The sequence below is a fragment of the Apodemus sylvaticus genome, chromosome 17, assembly GCF_947179515.1.
Source record: "Apodemus sylvaticus chromosome 17, mApoSyl1.1, whole genome shotgun sequence".
NCBI lineage: Eukaryota > Metazoa > Chordata > Mammalia > Rodentia > Muridae > Apodemus > Apodemus sylvaticus.
Genome location: NC_067488.1, coordinates 56220471 through 56238294, shown reverse-complemented (window position 1 = coordinate 56238294; position 17824 = coordinate 56220471). Strand labels below are relative to the sequence as shown.

The 17824-nt window shown below is 50.9% G+C and overlaps 1 protein-coding gene across 1 annotated transcript in view; it reads right to left on the bottom strand.

Annotated features, from left to right (window-relative positions):
- The window catches only part of Tafa5 (TAFA chemokine like family member 5), a 141350-nt gene extending 124281 nt beyond the window's left edge, over positions 1–17069 (bottom strand). Inside the window, exon 1 of the mRNA XM_052161510.1 lies at positions 15848–17069. Within this exon, the coding sequence (XP_052017470.1) occupies positions 15848–15938 (91 nt within the window). The 5' untranslated portion in view covers positions 15939–17069. The remainder of the gene's footprint in view (positions 1–15847) is intronic.
- Positions 17070–17824: the final 755 nt, after the last annotated feature.

Genomic DNA, 17824 nt, shown 5'->3' with positions numbered 1-17824 from the left:
AGCTCCCCAGATCTGCAGCTCCCCAGCTCCTCAGCTCTCACAGGCACTGTCCTGGGCCCATGCATAGCCTAGTCAGTCAGTCCGGGAGGCCCAGAGAGCACAGAAATGGCCTAGTCAGTGGCCAGAGAGTGGCAGAAGACCTGAGGGCAGGATTCAGACTTAGAGGACTTTAGGGCCAAAAAGGCATGTGCATGTTGAAGTCCCCACCTGACCTCATATGACAGCCTTGAATCTCTCATGTTGAAAAGTGGCCACGTATGTTCCTGGGACCGCAGAGCAGATAGATGGTGGCCAGAGCAGCAAGCACGACTTCTCCATATTCCCACATGATGATGGGCTGAAGAGCAGCCCTAAGGAAGAGGCCCCACTGTCCATCGAACCCTGGCACCCAGCACTATTGGTAATACAGTATAGCATGTAGAGATGAGACCGATATAGGTGGAGTGGATTGGAAGAGCCATAACTGATGCCCTTCCTGTGGAAATCAAGATCTGAGATTGTAGCAGTGCAGCACGAGCTAGGAAGAGGTGTGGCTGCCAGCAGCTGCCAGAAGCCAGGAAAGAGCCCACAACAGCTTTGCACTGGATCCCCTAGAAGGGCCCTCTCTGCTGACACTTCAATGTCAGACGTCTGACCTCTAACCTGCAAGAGAAGAAACTCTTAGAATAGTCTCTAAAGCTGCCTAGTTTGGGGTCACTTGTCACCACAGTCCTAGGACATGGCCACCATTTTATAATGAAAGGTTCTTGTAGACTCCTCCATCAGTCTTCCCTGGTATGCTGTCTTTGGCATCAGGTCTCCTTGCAAGCTTGCTATGGCTGGAGCAAACCTCCTCATGGTCCATGTTAGCCTCCACATACCTATCCAATCCAGAACTTTCCAGTATCCCTACAGCTGAAGACCTGCTTCCTACCACATGAAAGCATGGCGCCTCTGTTCGGTCCACCTTGGCTCAACCAATTCTGAGTGCAGGCATTTAGCAGGCGCTGAATGAACACATTCTTCCGAAAGTCCCACCTACCCTGTGACCAGGGACTTCAGCATGTCCACGCATCACTTTACTATGAAAAAGACACTTTCCATCACCCTGTAAATAGAGCCAGCGCCATTCCATAAATAGAAGGCAGTCATAAAAGTAAACTCATGCCATTAAGATGAAAAATGCCATCCACATCCCTGTAAAACCCTCTCGCAGGCCAACAACGGCATGTGCCCTTGATCTGAGAGGATGCTGAATTTGTGTGTGGAGAGATGTTAGGATTTCTCTGGGTCTCACATACCAACCCAACTTCACAGAAACACCAGCTTCTGTCTGAAGCCCCAACTCAAGAGGCCATTGCTGTGGGATCCCATCTCCCTAAGAGGAAGTTACACCTTCACCTTCATGAAGACAAAGCATCTGCCCCTCCCCCAGGACTTCCAGGTGTGGAAAAGGAGGTGAATCAGGTCCTGACTGGACCAGAAGCCATCTGCCCAGAGCATGCATATGAACACACACGGAATACAGAATATACCACACACACATACACACAGATATATATATATACATATATATATATATATTACACATACATACACACCATATACATACACCACAAACATACACACAAATGTACACATGAACACTTATTCATACACCACACACACATATCATACATCATGTCATCATGTATACATACCACACAATATATATGCATACCTGTGCCCCTCACCAAACATTCATACTACATACCCCCCACACACATACACACCACCACTATCACACCACCACCACACAGATACATACACAATACATATACTATACACACACTGTTCACACACACATATACATACTCACACGCCGCACCCCCATACCACATACAAACACAACACATCACAAACCCTCATACACAGACTATACACACATACACCAGATAGTATACACACATACATGCAAACACACCACACACACACATATACATTACACATATACACACAGACCACACAGACCACATATATACCCACACATCACATACACGCATTCCATACATACCATATATCCACCCCCTAAATACACATTATCCACACACCCCCCCCACACACACACTATACACAAAGGGGTAAGCTCAAACTCCAGGCTCTTAGGACCCCTCCATTATTTGTGTATGTTGCCACTGTTTCTTGAAACTAGCCCACAATTTCCCACAAACTCATTGAGTAAAACATGGCATTTTTGCCTTGGACAACTAAGGCCTGATGTGAGATCAAGGTATAGGCTGAGACATGGTCGCCCACAGGCTCTAGGGGAGGGTGTTCCCTGCAGCATGTCTACAGACACTACTTCCAGCTTCACATGTCACTTCCAATACCTGGTGTTATGTGCATTTGGTGGTGGTGGTGGTGGTGGTGGTGGTGGTGGTGGTGGTGGTGGTGGTGTGTGTGGGGGTGTGTGTGTGTGTAAGGTGGGGAGCATGTCTCTTCTATACAAGAGCTTTTTCTTTGATTTCAGACACATCAATAGTATCCCCAAATCCTATCTGTGAAGAGCTTTAGCCTGAGAAAGGAACACTGAGTTCCTGGGTCACCTGTTTGGGAACCAACCAAGCAATGACCCCTTGAAACATCGGCTTCTCAAAGTGCATGGATTCCATCCCTGCACCATCCTTCCACGGGGATCCCAGGGAACCCTGACCAGTCACCCCCACTGCACTGCCTTCCCCCAGCACACATACCCTGAGCCTGCATCCAGTAAGCGCTCACTACCTGCACACTAAAAGGAATCTGGCATGTCTATTAAGGTTGTCCTCCCGGCAACAGGCAGAAGAACAAGAAGCTGTCATTGTGTGGGTGTTCCCTGGGGACAGGAGGTATGAAGATGCATTCTGTGTCTCTGTGAAAGCTGGGGCTATTTAGAAGGAGGACTCAGGCTCTATCAGCGAGGTGAATCAGAGGGCCTGCTTCTCTGCCTCTGTGCTCCTCAGAAGGGAGGGGATTGGCTAATAAAATCCGCCTTCTCCAAGGCAGAAGCTAGCTTTGGAAAGTGTATATTTTAAAGGCTGCATGACCTCTTCTAAATATATTCAGAAGGATCACATGGGCCCAGGAGGCTCCACACGGGACAGGCCTGGAGGACTAGTCTGCCGACAGCTCCTGAAGCTTCTTCTGGGTCTTGAGAAGCAGTTCTCAACGTGTTGGTCATGACCCCTTTAGGGGTTGCATATCAGATATCTTACATATCAGATATGTATATTATGAATCATAATAAAATTATATGTATATATATGTATATATAGATATATAATAACAGACATGTATATTACGATTCATAACAGTAGCAAAATTCAGTTATGAAGCCAGAACGAGAAGGTTTATGGTTGGGGGTTACCTCAACATGAGGAACTACATTAAGGAGTCACAGCATTAGGAAGGTTGGGAACCACTGTCCTAGGCCATAGCTTGTTTTCCCAAGTGCAGAGCTTCTAGATGTAGCAGGCTCTGTGCTGCCTGAAATGAGACAAGGCCACACAAAGAAACAGCCAGGGCTGTCCTTGGTGTCAGAACCAGGGACCATTAGCTAGAAGCCACCCTCAGCACCAGAAGTCAATCTGCTGCAGCCCACAATAACTCAGTTTGAACCTGACCTAGGGGATGGTCAAGGAGTCAGAATGTAGGTGGTCTCTTATCCTCTTGAAACTTCTGACAAACCTGTGACTTGGGGGTACACCCCCCAGGTAACCTTCCGGGGCACATAGCTGTGGTCTTCCTCCCTGGAAGCAGGTCTAGAAACGGTCCTGGAATGGTTACCTGGCTTTCAAGTTCATACCTCTGGAGCTGTAGCCAAGATTCTGTGACTCTGTCCTTGAGTTTCCTCAAGGACAGTCTTGAAACAGTCACTCTCCTTAAAGGTGGGTTGAGGATTAAATGAGGTGACAGCTAAGAGCTGTCACTTTGGTCACCTGCCAGGCCCATGTGCATGCTCAGCACCCCCAGATCTATGCCTTGTCTCTGTCACTGCAGAGATGACCCCATCTTTACTTCAAGGTAAATGCTGATCCTGCAGCCTACTAATTTCCACAATGAGATCCAGTATCCCTCTGGGGTTCCCAGTGAGTAGAGAGAGCTAGCTTAGGGAGACCCCGCCCCCAGTAGTCCAGCCTATCAGCCTCCCTCCTAGAGCCAAACAACTGAGGAAGGGGTGGGACCTGAGGCCTCCTTACAATCCACAAAAGGCTCTGCTAGGAAGCAGGGTCCACATTTGAGCAACTCAAGCGGTCGGGAAGCAGGCAGGCTATAGACTACTCTGTATATCCTGGCTCCAGAGAATCATAAATCCCAGCTCAGTCTATAAAAACACAAATATGACGAGAGTGGGCCGGGGTCTGAGGGCATCCCTGAAGCAGGATTGCCATCTGACTATCCAGAGATGCCCCATGAAAAAGGAGACCAACTACCTCTGTGGCCACTCTTGCTGACACTACTTACTCCAGGCCTCCAGGGTCCATGCTATCTATGGATTTGGAGTCCCCAACGCTCAGCTTAAGTCGACAGGAGCCACTGTCCTGAGACCTAAGGTGGTAGCTCTCCAATATGTTGAGGTCCACACCTGCATGGCCCACCCAGGTTGTCCCTGCTGCTTGGGATCATGTTTTGGTTAACGTGGTCAGCAAGACAATTTTCCCTTCTGCACCCGAGCCCCGGGGCTGCATGAGAAAACAGGGCCTGCTGGGTCCTCTGTCCACACAGAAGGCATATGACAGACAGGTGCAGCCTCGATGTAGGCTCCTGGAATAGCCAACTGGCAGCTCTCAAAGCCAGGCCATGGCTGGAACCATTCAGGCTTTCAACAGAATGTGCTGAACCAGACTGGGGGTGGGGTGGGTGCGCCCCGTCAACAGAGGCTATTTTCCCACAGACTCATGTTCTACATTCTCGGAAGAATTACACACAGCAAAGAAATAATGTACGAAGCAAGAGAAGCAACTAGAGAGGAAGCACACACTCACGGTCCAAGACGCTGCTAGTCTTAAAGTGGGCTTCCAGTGTTGTGATATAATGTCGTGACCATAAAACAATTTGGGGACAGAAGGGTTTATCTCATCTTATAATTCCCAGGTCTCATCCTATCACGATGGGACATCAGAGCAGGAAAAGAGAGGTAAAGACTGAAGCAGAAGCCATGGAGGAATGCTGCTGACTAGCTTGCTCAGACTACTTCCTCATAGCATCTAAGAACACCAGCCATGACTCACAGTGTGCGGGACCTCCCCTAACAATCATCAATCAAGAAACTATACCACAGGCTTGCCCGCAGGCTACTCTGGTACAGTGGGCGGGGGAAGGAACAGCGTATTTTCTCAACTAAAGTTCCCTCTTTCAAAAATAACTCTAGCTTGTGTCATGTTAACATGAAACCAGCCATCATCGTAGGCCCCTTGTCAGCTTGGCACACAAATGTCACTGTTAAAACGTAACCATCCTCAACATCCCTTATTAATATTAATATCATCGAGCAAAACATTCAAACTTTTACAAGTCTGAGAATCTTTAAAAACTGAAATGCTTTAATAAGAGTTCAGTCTCATTGAAATGCCCAGTCTCTTCCGATGCTCAAAGTTTCTCTAAAATATCTACATTTTCCCTTAAAGTTCTAAAATCTTGTAACTGGGGGCTTCTGTAAGATCAGACTTTAATGACTTACTTTCTTACTCTAAGGGGGGGAAGGGCAGCCAGAGCACAGTCACAATCAAGTTAAAGCAAAGCAAATGCCCAACAGTATAAAAGGGGCAGGGTAAGACATCTTCTGGGCCACTTCCCCAATTCTGTCTTCCACAACCTATGTAGCTTCTCTCTTAGGTCAAGGATAGTTCCGCTCCATGGCTGCTGCTGTCCTTGGCTGTCATCCCATGGTACTGGCATGTCCAAAATGCTGGAGGCTCTGCATCTGGGACACAGCGTCATCATCAGCAATTCCATTCCTGGTCTCTCTTCAGGAACTCGCCCTTACACATGGCACCCGGCCTCAACTTCTATTCATGACCCTGTTAATGCTGGGCTTCCGCTGCAATTACTAACAGCCTGTCCTGGCCACTCACGATGTGTGGCTCTAGAGAACCCTGACTAAAACAAAGCCTCCGCTTGAGCTCTCTATGACCTCTTCAAAGCCAGCTCCACCTGGGAGACTCTGGCATGGCCGACTTTGGCTGTCAACTTGAGGTATAACTGACTACTTCAGGGCCACACCCACTGTGTGCTGCTGGACTCTGAAGAATAGACTTCCCAGAAGACTCTGCCTCAATGGTGCTAATCTCTTCTTAGTCATGAGCTAATTTTCCAGCCCCAGATGACCAGAACCACGTATTCTTAGTTCAAAATATCACACAAATGGCCCTGGTAGAGTCTCTGCTTCCCTAAGAAACTTTAGGAGGCAGGCCTCTATCATCTAAACTATTCTCAGCATTATCTTCCAAGTTCCTATAATTTCTCACCAAGCGCTGAGAACCCAATGAGTTTTCTAGGCTGAAGTTCAAAAATCCTCCCACAGATCTCCCCAAAAGATGGTTGAGTCCATCACAGCCATACCCTAATCCTGGAACCAATTTCCACCTAAGTTATGATTTTTATGGCTATGATAACACACCATGTCCATAAACAACTTGTGAAAGAAAGAGTTTATTTTATCTTAGAACTATAAGGTCACAGTCCTTCACTGAGGGAAGTCAGAACAGGAACTCAAGGTAGGAACCTGGAGGCAGGAGCTGATACAGAGGCCACAGGAGCGCTGCTTACAGGCTTGCCCCTCATGGCTTGTTCAGCCTGTTTTTTTATCACCAAGGACCAGCAGCCCAGAGATAGTACTGACTACAGTGAGCTAGGTTCTCACATATTAATCACCAATCAAGAAGATGCATTACAGGATTGCCACAGGCCAATCTAGTAGGGGCATTTTCTCAACCAAGGCTCGCTCTTCTCAAATGACTCTAACTTCTGTAGAATTGGCATAAAACTAGCAGCACATGGCTGGTGCATCATCATCCCAGAGAACTGCCTGGAGTCATCCTCATATGGGTGGACTTGGATAGTTTCAAAGTTCTGTCCTGTTATCCAAGCTAGGCCCAGGTCTGCATGTGTCCTGTCCTTGGGAGCAGAAAACGAATCAGTAGAGAGCTGAAAGCGGCCAGGAATGTCTCTCTTTTGTCCTTCCAGTCACACTAACTCCAAGGTCTCCTTTGTCTTTCTGGTCACACTAATGTCACATGCATAGAGTAGCCAGCCTGATCTCACTCATTGGGAAACGTTCCCTAAAAGCTGGGGCCCTTGGAGCCTGTGTGTGGCTGTGAATCCAGATGCCTATGAGATGGGGCTGGGGATGTGTACAGTGAGTCTAGCTTCCACTTCCTGCCATGCTGTTCCAATGAAATGCCTGTTTGCTGAAGAAAAGGCCTAAGATCACTTGGGCATTGTGAGGGTTACCAGCTGTGAACAGTGGAGTCTAGACAGCGCTTCAAGGACGAATCCAATGAGGCCAGGGCCAGCGACTAGGAGTTGAACAGGATTCAGGCACCATTCACAGAAGCCAGGCCTTCCTGAGGGACGCCACTTCCTCCAGACTGCCAATATTTGCCCATCCTTCTCTGTGGAAGCTGACATTGCTTCAGGTTTTGTCAGTTCCAGGGAGGCACAGTGAGATTGCAGACAGGGCCTACTCTTGAGGTGAGCACACACTAGAGCTGGGGGTAGGGAACTACAGGGCAGAGGCTGTCCAGGACAGGTGGCTGAACCACCCCTCCCTCACCACCTATCCACACTGCATGACCCTGGTAGCACTCCCCATACAGATGTGACCCTGACTATTCTCTTGGCTCTTAGTAATCAGGACACCAGCCTTCTGGAAAATGTCTTCACCCAACTCACTGAGTGCACTCCTGGATGAACCCTCCATGAGAGCTGTAGTAACAGGGTATCCTCATCCGGCCAGTGCTGACATCTGTTCTAGTTCCTTTGTGTGCCCTAGACCCCAGGTTTGGCTATGGTCCTGAAGTGGACCAGTGTGAGAGTGAGCCTGTGTGACCACTCCCAGCCACCTGGCCCCTCACACTGGCCTGTGTTTCACTTTCTTCAGAACAAACCCCTATCTCAGATTGTGGAGGCCTGTCAATTTTACAGGACCCTCCTCCCCTTACCACTACCACCAGCACTACCAGCACTACCAGCACCACCACTATCATCATCACCACCACCACCACCACCACCAGAACAGTGAGGTCACAGGACACAGCCAGGCAATCACAGAGCTAAGAGGACACGGAGTCAAGATCAAGCCTTCCCATAAACTCTCTAACATTCACCCAACGTGGAGAAAGCAGGAGAGAAAGGGCCCCAGGCAGAACAGTGGGAGGCAGGACCACTGTGTCACGGTTACTCAATGATGTGCTGAGGCCCTGCTGCTCTAAACAGGGCATGCGCTAGTCAACTTCAGGCACCACCTATCTGCCATGCTGCCAAGAGGCCATGGAGTTTGTCTTCTTCTATTGACCTCTTGGCCCTAGCCTCAGAAACCCAAAGCCTGCCCTTAGTTCTCACTAGGCCACACCTCTTTCTTCATCTGTGAAAATGCACTGTCTTCCCTTCCTCTGGACACTCCCTGCCCTCTGTGGTATTCTGAATGCTCTGAGAGGCCTGGCTCCTAGGTACCAGATACAGGATGATTAGCAACAAAAGCAGAGAACAGGCCTGAGCTGGATCCAGCCTCCACCGTTCTTGTTGCGGATGAGAAGACTGTGGAGGTAGGGTGCATGGTGTCTGCAAGGGTGATGTGTTTTGTGTGGATATATACATGTATATATGTTGGGGGGCATACATTTTTGTGTGGGATGTGTGTGCACTGTATGTCTGTAGGTGTGGTATGGGTTTGTGTGAGATATATGTGTGGTATATGTTTTCACGTGCAACAAGCTTGTATATGGTGTGTATGTGGGGGGTATGTGTTATGTTGGTTACGAATGGAATGTGGTATGTATCTGAGAAGTAATGTGGTATGGTAGTATGTGTGGCACATGGAATGTATGTGCTGTACGTGGATATATCTATAGTGGATAATTTTTGAGTGTCCTGTCTGTAGGAAGTGTGTACAGATGTTGTTTGTATAGTATCTGTGTGATAAAATGTGAAGCATGCACACATGATTGTAGTGTACATGGACAACATATATAGAATATGTATGTATTCAGAGTGTGATATGTTTATGTATCTTATGTTATACATGTATATTCAATGTATATGATATATACATGTGATGTGCATAGTGTGTTTGGTGTTTATGTGTTGTGCTTATAGGTATACATTATATGTATATATTCTATGTGTGTGGTTTATATGTGTGGTTTATATGTGTGGCAAGTGTGTCTCTGTAATATGGGGGTATTAGAAGTATATAAGGTGTTAATATATTGTGTGTATTGTGGGATATTTGTGCATGAAATGTTAATATATTATACATACACATGGGCTACATGTGCATGAGGTATTAATAAGCCACAAATATACGAAGATATGTGTAATGAGGTGCCAATGTACATGTTGGTTACATGTACATATGTTGTACATTTATTTATATGTGTTGTGCTTATTTGGTCTATAGTGTATATGTAGGTGTGGTATGTATTTATATGTAGAATACTTGTACATCATGAATACGTATGTTGTGTATGGGTAGTGTGATTGCATGTGGTGTTAATATGGGATATACATATGTATGGCTCGTATGTGTATGTGATGTGATTGTATAAACTATGTGTATATGGAATGTATTTATGTGGTATATGTGATGTGTTGTGGTATGCACAAGCTGTGTATATATGTTGCATGTACCTTGTTTGTACAATGAGGTGTGTGCGATGCCTGTGCATACTCAAGAGCTACAGTGCCATGCCTCATAGACAAGGGTGAGTAAAACCACAGATGATGTCCAAGTGAAAGAAAAAGAAAAAGAGAAGCCTTGTGGGGAAGGAATGCAATACAGGCAGGATGGGGCCTCTCCTGTGGATGGAGGACAGAAACCAGAGAGGCAGACTTACCCCACGTAGTAAAGAACATGCATGCTGGCATCCATGTGCCACAGGCACACTTGTAGTCCTATGAGTCACAGTGAGGATTTCATGTATGCTCGGGCCACAGGAGGCTATAGGCATTCACACAACACCCATGGATCCACTCGTATAGAAACAAGGAGAGGGAGCAGCCCCCACCATCACCCTCATTACACAGCTGTATTTCTAATCAAGTTTGTAATACATGCTCATGAATTTATAAGCTTATGCAAATTACGTACGATATAAACATCTCAGTATTTAATTAATATATAATCATATTCATGAACACAAACACCTTACTTACAAAAAGGTCAGCAGTGGACATCCTAAGACTGTCCCCTCTGACACCCTGTATATTAACAAATATTAATACCACCTATCTGCACATTCTACATACTACATGGGCTGAACAAGCAGTCAATACATCAGAATCAAGGACTGAGCCTGGCTTTCAAATACTGAATTTATGTCAAGACAAAATAGAAGACTGAGTTTCCCAAGATGCACAGGGAAGACCAGCTCTGTAACTATGTACAGCCTTTCCCAAGTGGACAGTCTGTTTAGATACCCTAGCACAGCACAGCCCTACTGCTACCTGTCTCTCAAGGGTCTTCCCTCTGGCTCTGTGCTGGAGAGCTGGAAAATCGCGGCTTCTGGCAAGCCACGGTGAGCCGTGTGCAGTCACTTCCATCACCAACCCCTTCATGTTTTAACTTTTACAGTTGTCAGACATTCAGCAGATGAGAATCCTATTATGGCGAATGTAGGTTTTATTTAGATTCTGTGTCACACAGGAAGTGATAGTAAATGATGATAAAGGAGCTGGTTATTTCGAAGCTTTTCCAATGCCAACTCTCTCTAGCAAGCTGTTCGCTTGCTTACCTGGCCTCTCGGTAAAGTCTACAGGAAAGCCAGGGAGAAGCAGATGTTGGTCACGGGGAAGGCAGATGCCCTGCCTTCTCACATACCTCGTGAAGCTCTGCATCCTGATAAAGACGGAGAAGACAGCACTGCGGAGCTCTGGCATCCATGGGCAGAGCTGGGACCCTCTATAAGCAGCCCTGAGCTATGTTGGAGAGGGTGTGAGATCCAGACTGACTCAGGGAACTGAGGACACAGGTCTGCAAAAAGCCCTTTCCTTAAACGCCTCAGTGCATCGTGGGATGGATCTAAGCTGGAGCCAAGCACGGCTCAGCCTCTACCAAGAACAGTCAGGCTGAACCCCCATGGGCTCCACCGGTCCCCACCCACTGCCATAGCCTATCCAGAGAAACAAGAACTTATGACAGGAATGATATACTTTTTAAATTCAATAATTTTGTAAAAAAACTTTATTATTTTTCTTATATTAATATTTTTTGCCTGAACGTGTATCTGTTTGCCCTGTGGTGTGTGTCTGGTCCCCATGGAGGTCAGAAGAGGGTATTAGATCCTCTGGAAGTGAGTTACAGGTCTTACGATCTCAGCAAAAACAGCCAGTGCTCTTAACTGCAGAGCCATCTCTCCAGCCCCACCAAGCATTTTTTTTTTTTAAATAATAATTTCTTAGGACTAGTAACTGGTATGTTGTTCAAGTTCTTTGTCTGTTTTTGCTTGTTTTGCTTTTTTGTTTGTATTTTATTATTTTATTTTATAACACGGTTTCTCTGTCTAACAACAGTCCTGGATGTCCTAGAATTCGCTCTGTAGATCAGGCTGGCCTCAAACTCACAGACGCCTGCCTGCCTCTGCCTCCTGAGTACTGGGATTGAAGGCGTGTGCCACCATGCCGGGCTAATTGGTAAAGTGTTTGCCAGTGGGCTGAGAGTCTGACTCGGATCCACAGAAACCATGAAATAAATTAACAAACAAACAAACAAACAAACCTATTTAAAACCCGGTCTTGGAACTGTAGCCTATAATTCTAATCTTGAAGAGGCAGACAGGTAGGGCCCTGGGGCTCACTGCCCAGTCAGCCTAGCGTGTCAGTGAGTTCCAAAGCAGAGAAAGACCCTGTCTTAGGAGCTTTCTGGGGCACAGCATCTAAAGCATGACATCCAACGTTGACCTCTGGCTTCTACATATGCAGGCACAACCTCTACAGACACACGTACAGACGAGCATATACACACATGCAAACACACACAAAAAATCCCTAAAAGTAAAAATAAATGAACTGTCCAATGTCAGAGATATACAAGTGTCCTGGCTTTGGTGTAGGTCTTGAATGAATGCTGTCACTTAGTGATTTCTACTGAGATACAACTTAGTACCCGTGCATGCCTGCCTAGGGTTAAGTGTGTCCCTTTCAGCATGGCCACACAGGCTCACAGAATACACTTGACTTCCGAAGTAGGGAGCTAACTAAATAAATTAAAGTTGAATCCTATTTGCTCAATCAACAGTCAGCTCAGGGAACAGCCGAGGAAGATAACGCTGGGTGAAGCGAGTGTAAGTTCCCGAGAATTAAGACGCTGGGGGAGCCGGACACACACACTCATCTCCCCCACAAGCACTCAGTATTAACCCAAGAAAGAGGATTTTCAATAGCGCCCTTGGCTCATGCAACACTCCTGCCTAGCCATCGATGGGATTTACAAGGACAGAGAGTTAAACCTCAAATCCACCCGAATGGGGACACGCAGGGATGTCTCTGCCAGACAAAAGGGTTGGGGGGTTAAATCTTGGTCCTGTCTCCTTTGGGCCCCACGGGTCAGAAAAGCCTGGACCGCTATGGACAGCCAGGGCTGGGCTGCGAGTCTCACTGTATGGTATTTGTTATCTCACAGAGGTTAAGTATCCAAACAAGACCTTGTGCTGCCCTGCCCCGGCTCAGATGCTTCAAAGATTTCAAGAATGTTCATAATCCCAGCTGTCACCCTAACTCCATGTCCCAAGTCCCACATAATTAAAAAAAAAAAAAAACTGTGGGCATAGCCTCCTGCTCCCTCCTCCTTCCGTCCTCCACCCACCCTGCCTTGTTCTCCTAAGGCAGGGCTCCTGACACATCACCCTTGTTCTGACCTGTCCTAGCTCGGAGAAGCTGGAGTCCGTACAAACCCTGCACAAACAAGCAAGGCTGGTAATATCCCAGCAGGGTCGTTAGGGCACCCCACTGATGCCAGAACCCTGTGGTTTAGCTATGGTCACCTGCCCCCAGCCCTCTGGCTACCTCCACTGAGTAGGCACGGTGAGCAAGACCTGTTCTAACAGAAACTGGACAGGCCCGGGCTGCAATTAGGACCATAATTCTCCTCTCTCTAGGTTCACAGCCCTATTCATCTTTGCAATCGCTGCAAGACAGGCCAGCCAGAGTGGGATAGATTAGCCACGGGGTAGCCTGCATCTCCACACAAAAGAGAAAAGTGTGGAAAAAATGGCTCCCTGGGTCCCCCATTCTTCACCCCCCTCGGGGAGAAAAACCAGATTCATGGAAATGGCTATTTATACAGCGCTTTCTCAATCCATCCCCAGGCACAATTGTCCAAGTTGCTTAGCTCCCTCTCTCCTGGCAGATTCCAGTCTGCAACCCAAGCCTCCCAGAAGGGCCCTGAGACTCCCCTGGGAACCACCCTGGGAACCACCGTTCTTAGCCTCTCACTGCACACCCTAAGGCCTATCCTGAGGCTCCTGCTTCTAATACCAGAGACTGAAAGAGACAAACAAACAAACAAGTCAGCAAGCAAACAAGTACAGGGATCCCATCCCTGACCTTTTGAACAGATGGCAACAGCAAAAGGGCACTGGGCCCCAGGGCCCCAGAAACAAACAAGTCAGAGTGGACAACAGGGCTCTCAAGCTCCCACCAGAAAGGCAGGGTAACCACTGGGCTTTTCCTCAAGAGCAGCCTCCAAGACACTGCTTTCATGTCCTATGTCCCCATGGCCAGCATGTCCTACCTCCTTGCCTTACTCTACCATCTGCCATAGCATGCATATGTCTGTCCACACCAAATGCCCAGGCTGCCTGCAAATCCACCCTTAGGGGACATTCCCCTCCATTCCAGAACACAGGTGCCAAAGGCATACTGCCTTTGTGACCTCACACCTGGCCACCATGGACACAAGAACTTCCCTCTTGACCAAAGGACCAAATCTAAGAGCTTAGAAGACTTTGGGACTGCTTTGTCCCCACCAGTCCCAGCCAGAAGGAACCCATCCACTGGCTCGCAAGTCTCCAAATGACCAGCATCTCTTTGTGGCCACATAGGACTGCTCACTACAACACAACTCAAGCAGGCTGGATGAACTCAAAGAAGCCCCGACACCTTAAGACCCATGTTTTTCCCTCAGGTGAATACCCCAGACAACAAAGAAGCAGTGGAAAGGGTAGAGAATGTGGACCCCAAACAAGGTCTCAAAGTATAAGGACCCCACGTCCTGGGGCTTGTGGCACACCATGTCACCATGTGGTCTTCTACACACACACACACACACACACACACACATACACACACAGAACTGCCTAGCAGATGATACCAACTTGAGGACCGCCCTGGGGGAGAGGGTAGGGGCTGAAGGAAATGACTCATGTTTGCAGGAAAGAGTTATCTCACTAGCAGGGACCCCCAGCCCGTGGCAGAACTGCCCACTCATGAAGTAAATCACCTAAGGTTGAAGGAAGACCAGCCTCCAACCCCAAGACGCGCCTGTAAGTTCCAGCGGAGGAGCTCATCCACCTACGGCAAAACCAGCTACTTTCTCCAAAGTAGCACCTGAAATCAAGGGAGAACTATCTAACAATGTATAGCAGGCTAGAATGCTTCCAGGATCCAGGTAGCTCACTAATTAGGCAGGGAAGCTATAGAATACTTCCAGTCTTTCATCCTTAGAAACCTGGAGCTAGTGAGAAGAGCTGTAGGAATCTGTACCTGTACTTTCCAGGGCTCAGTATTTCCCACTGGCGTAGGGGAGGGCTGGGCAGCACAGGTATAGGCTGGGCAGCACAGGTATAGCATGTGCAAGGGCTCTAGCGACCACCTACAGTGGGTGCCCACCAGAGCAGGCTGACTCCAGCGACACCAAGACTAAAGAGCAAGAAGTTTCCAACACAGTGCCCACTATTTGCTGCCTACCAGTGCACACCAAACAAGCCAATGGAAAGAATCCCAAAGGGCCGCTGTGACCACGGAATACAATGTGAACCGCACAATAACAGTCTCAAGAACTGGATGGGACAATCCTGCAATCTAGAAGGGACCAGGAGGGCAAAGGAACCCAGAACGTGAGCGTTCTCGAGTTGTAGGCATTTTGACGATGAAGAATTCTGTCCACCTAGCCTGAGTCTGGTGGGTACCCGACCGATCTGTAAAGCAGCACAGCAAGGGACATGGGTGCAGTTTCCCCAGTCCTCACCCCTTAACAGCCTTTTCTTCCCCAGCCCCCAATCCATTCAGTCCTGGCCTGCTCAGCACTGGCTTCAGCCAGGCTACCAAAGTGGAGCGCTGGTGCCACCTACCGAGGGTCGGTGGCATGCGGGTAGGCGCAACTGCCACCGAGCCTTGCGGGGCAGGGGATGGCAACCGCAGCCTGGGCTTTAGCCTGGGCTCCAGGACCACACAGGAGCTAGCCAGGCCCCAGCACATCCGGGCTCGCACCTAATCCGCGCCGACCATGAGCCCAGAGGCACCGAGGAGCGGCAGATCCAGCGCTGGGCTCTGGGAAGGCTCGCGCCATCGGCCACTCTGGCCCCGCAGAGCCTCGGCCCACCTCGCTGGCAGCGCTGGAAGGTGCTGGAAACAGTATCACGCGCAGGGGCCGCCGCGAGCAGTGTAGGGTACCGCGCGCGCCGGGGACAATTACCTTCTTTGAGGAACTGCGCGTGAATCACCAGGACGAGGAAGCAGCAGAGCGCGGCCCCTGCGAGTGCCCAGAGCGCCTTCAGGAGCTGCATCGCGGAGTGCCAACTCGGCCGACGCCCCCGAAGTCGCGCAGCGAAGGTCCAGGAGCCGCATCAGCGCCCCGCTGGGTGCAGCCGCTTTGGCCGCCCGATCGCGCCCTCCATCCGCCGCCAACGCCGCGCTCCGCCGCGACTGGAGGCGCCACTCCGGGAGGCGATCTGTGTCTTTTGGGCAGGGGGAGGGGACGGCGCGGGGGAGGGCGCCGGGGAGGGGGCGGGCGGGGGCGGGGAGGTTAGCAGAAAGTCTCGGGCCGCGGCGGCCGCCGCTCCGGCCACTCGGCCACCATCGCGCGCTGCGGGGCGCCGGGGGCCCGGGAGCGGGGGACTGGCCGCCGCGGCCCCATGAATCAGCCCCGCCGCCGCCCCCGGAGCCGCGCCGCCAACAGGGCCCAGACCGGCCGCGGATTGCGCAACGGCCCGGCGGGTTGGGGGTCCGGCGCGGCCCCGGCTCTGGTCTCCTGTCGCCCCGCGCCAGAGATCGGCGTTGCCTTCCTCCACTGCTCTGTTGCCGCTGCCGCCGCCGCCGCCTTCTCGGGCTCCGCCGCCGCCGCTGCCCGCTCTCGCTCCGGCGGGGGGCTTAGGGGGCCGCTCCGCCGCCGCTGCCACCGCCGCGCAGAGGCAGCTTCAGGGCCGGGGCTGCGCGCCGTTCGTAGAGCCGCAGCACCATCGCTGCCGCCGGGCCCCGAGCGGCCCTGCCGAGTCCGCCGCAGTCCAACTTGCACGGCCCGGAGCCGCCGGGCCGGTCCCCTTGCCCGGGACGGTGCGGGCCTCCCTCAGTGCCCAGCCGGGAGAGCGCGCCTCCGCCGCCGCCGCAGCCCGGACGAGGCCGGGCCCAGCGCTGCCGCGAGCCGCCCGCGCTGGTTGGGGACGCCGGGGGCGACGCTGAGGGTGGCCGCGCCGACAGGTGGGGCCGGAGACGCTGCGCGCCTCGCCGCCCGCGGGACGCTGCTGCTCCGGTGCTGGTGGCGCGCGCCCGCCGCTCGCCTCGGCGTCTTTGCGAGCTGCGGCGGGAACGGGAGCGCGGCGTGGGTCTCTGTCGGCCCAGGCGGCCAGGCCGCGCTGCCTCGGACTCTGGCCCGCGCCTGCCGCCGTCTGTGCAGCGCCCGGGCCGCCGAGCTGCCTGCCGATGCGCACTGGGCCGCGGAGGGGACCCGGGGGACCTGGCCGCCCTGCAGCGCCCCCGTCTGGCGTGCCGGCGGGTCAGGTGGGGCTGGTCCAGCTGAAAACTGCGGGTCGGGCTCCACCTAGGTGCGCTGGGGCCTCACTGCAGAGCGGCCGGGTTGGCGCCGCTAGTCGGGGAAGAGAGCCCAGCCCCCAACTGGCTTCTACCCCGGGTCCTGGGAAGAATGCAGAACCACAAGGAGGACCAGCGGGCTGACGTGCTGCTAGACAGGTTCAGGGCAGGCTGCTCTCTGTAGGCGGTTTCGAGGGGTTTGAAAATAGCACAGTCGACCAGAAACACACAGTCGTCCCCACCACCACATTGCATCCTGGGCCTCCTGTGTGCCCGCCTCCAGCCAGCTGCGGGACACCCAATGGCACAGGCGGTGGATGCCCACAACCAGCCCCAGAGGAAGCCAGCAGGCATTTCCCCGCCGCTGCCTCCATTCTTCCGCAAGGAAGAGCCGGCATTTGTGTCTGGAGGCACAGAGCTAAAGGCAGTGCTGGCCTTTTTAGAGGGTCCCTCCATGCTAACAGCACTGGGACCAGCACGGGAGGCCTGAAGGCACCTTTGCCTGAATTGAATTTCAAATGCTCAGCTCAGAGCTTTGGGTAGGAACCAGGGACCTATGCTTAGCCTGTATGGCATGCCAGGATGGGCGTTGTCTGGGGTCTGAGGCTCATCTGCTTCACGTGTCATGCAAGAAAAGAGGGCAAGT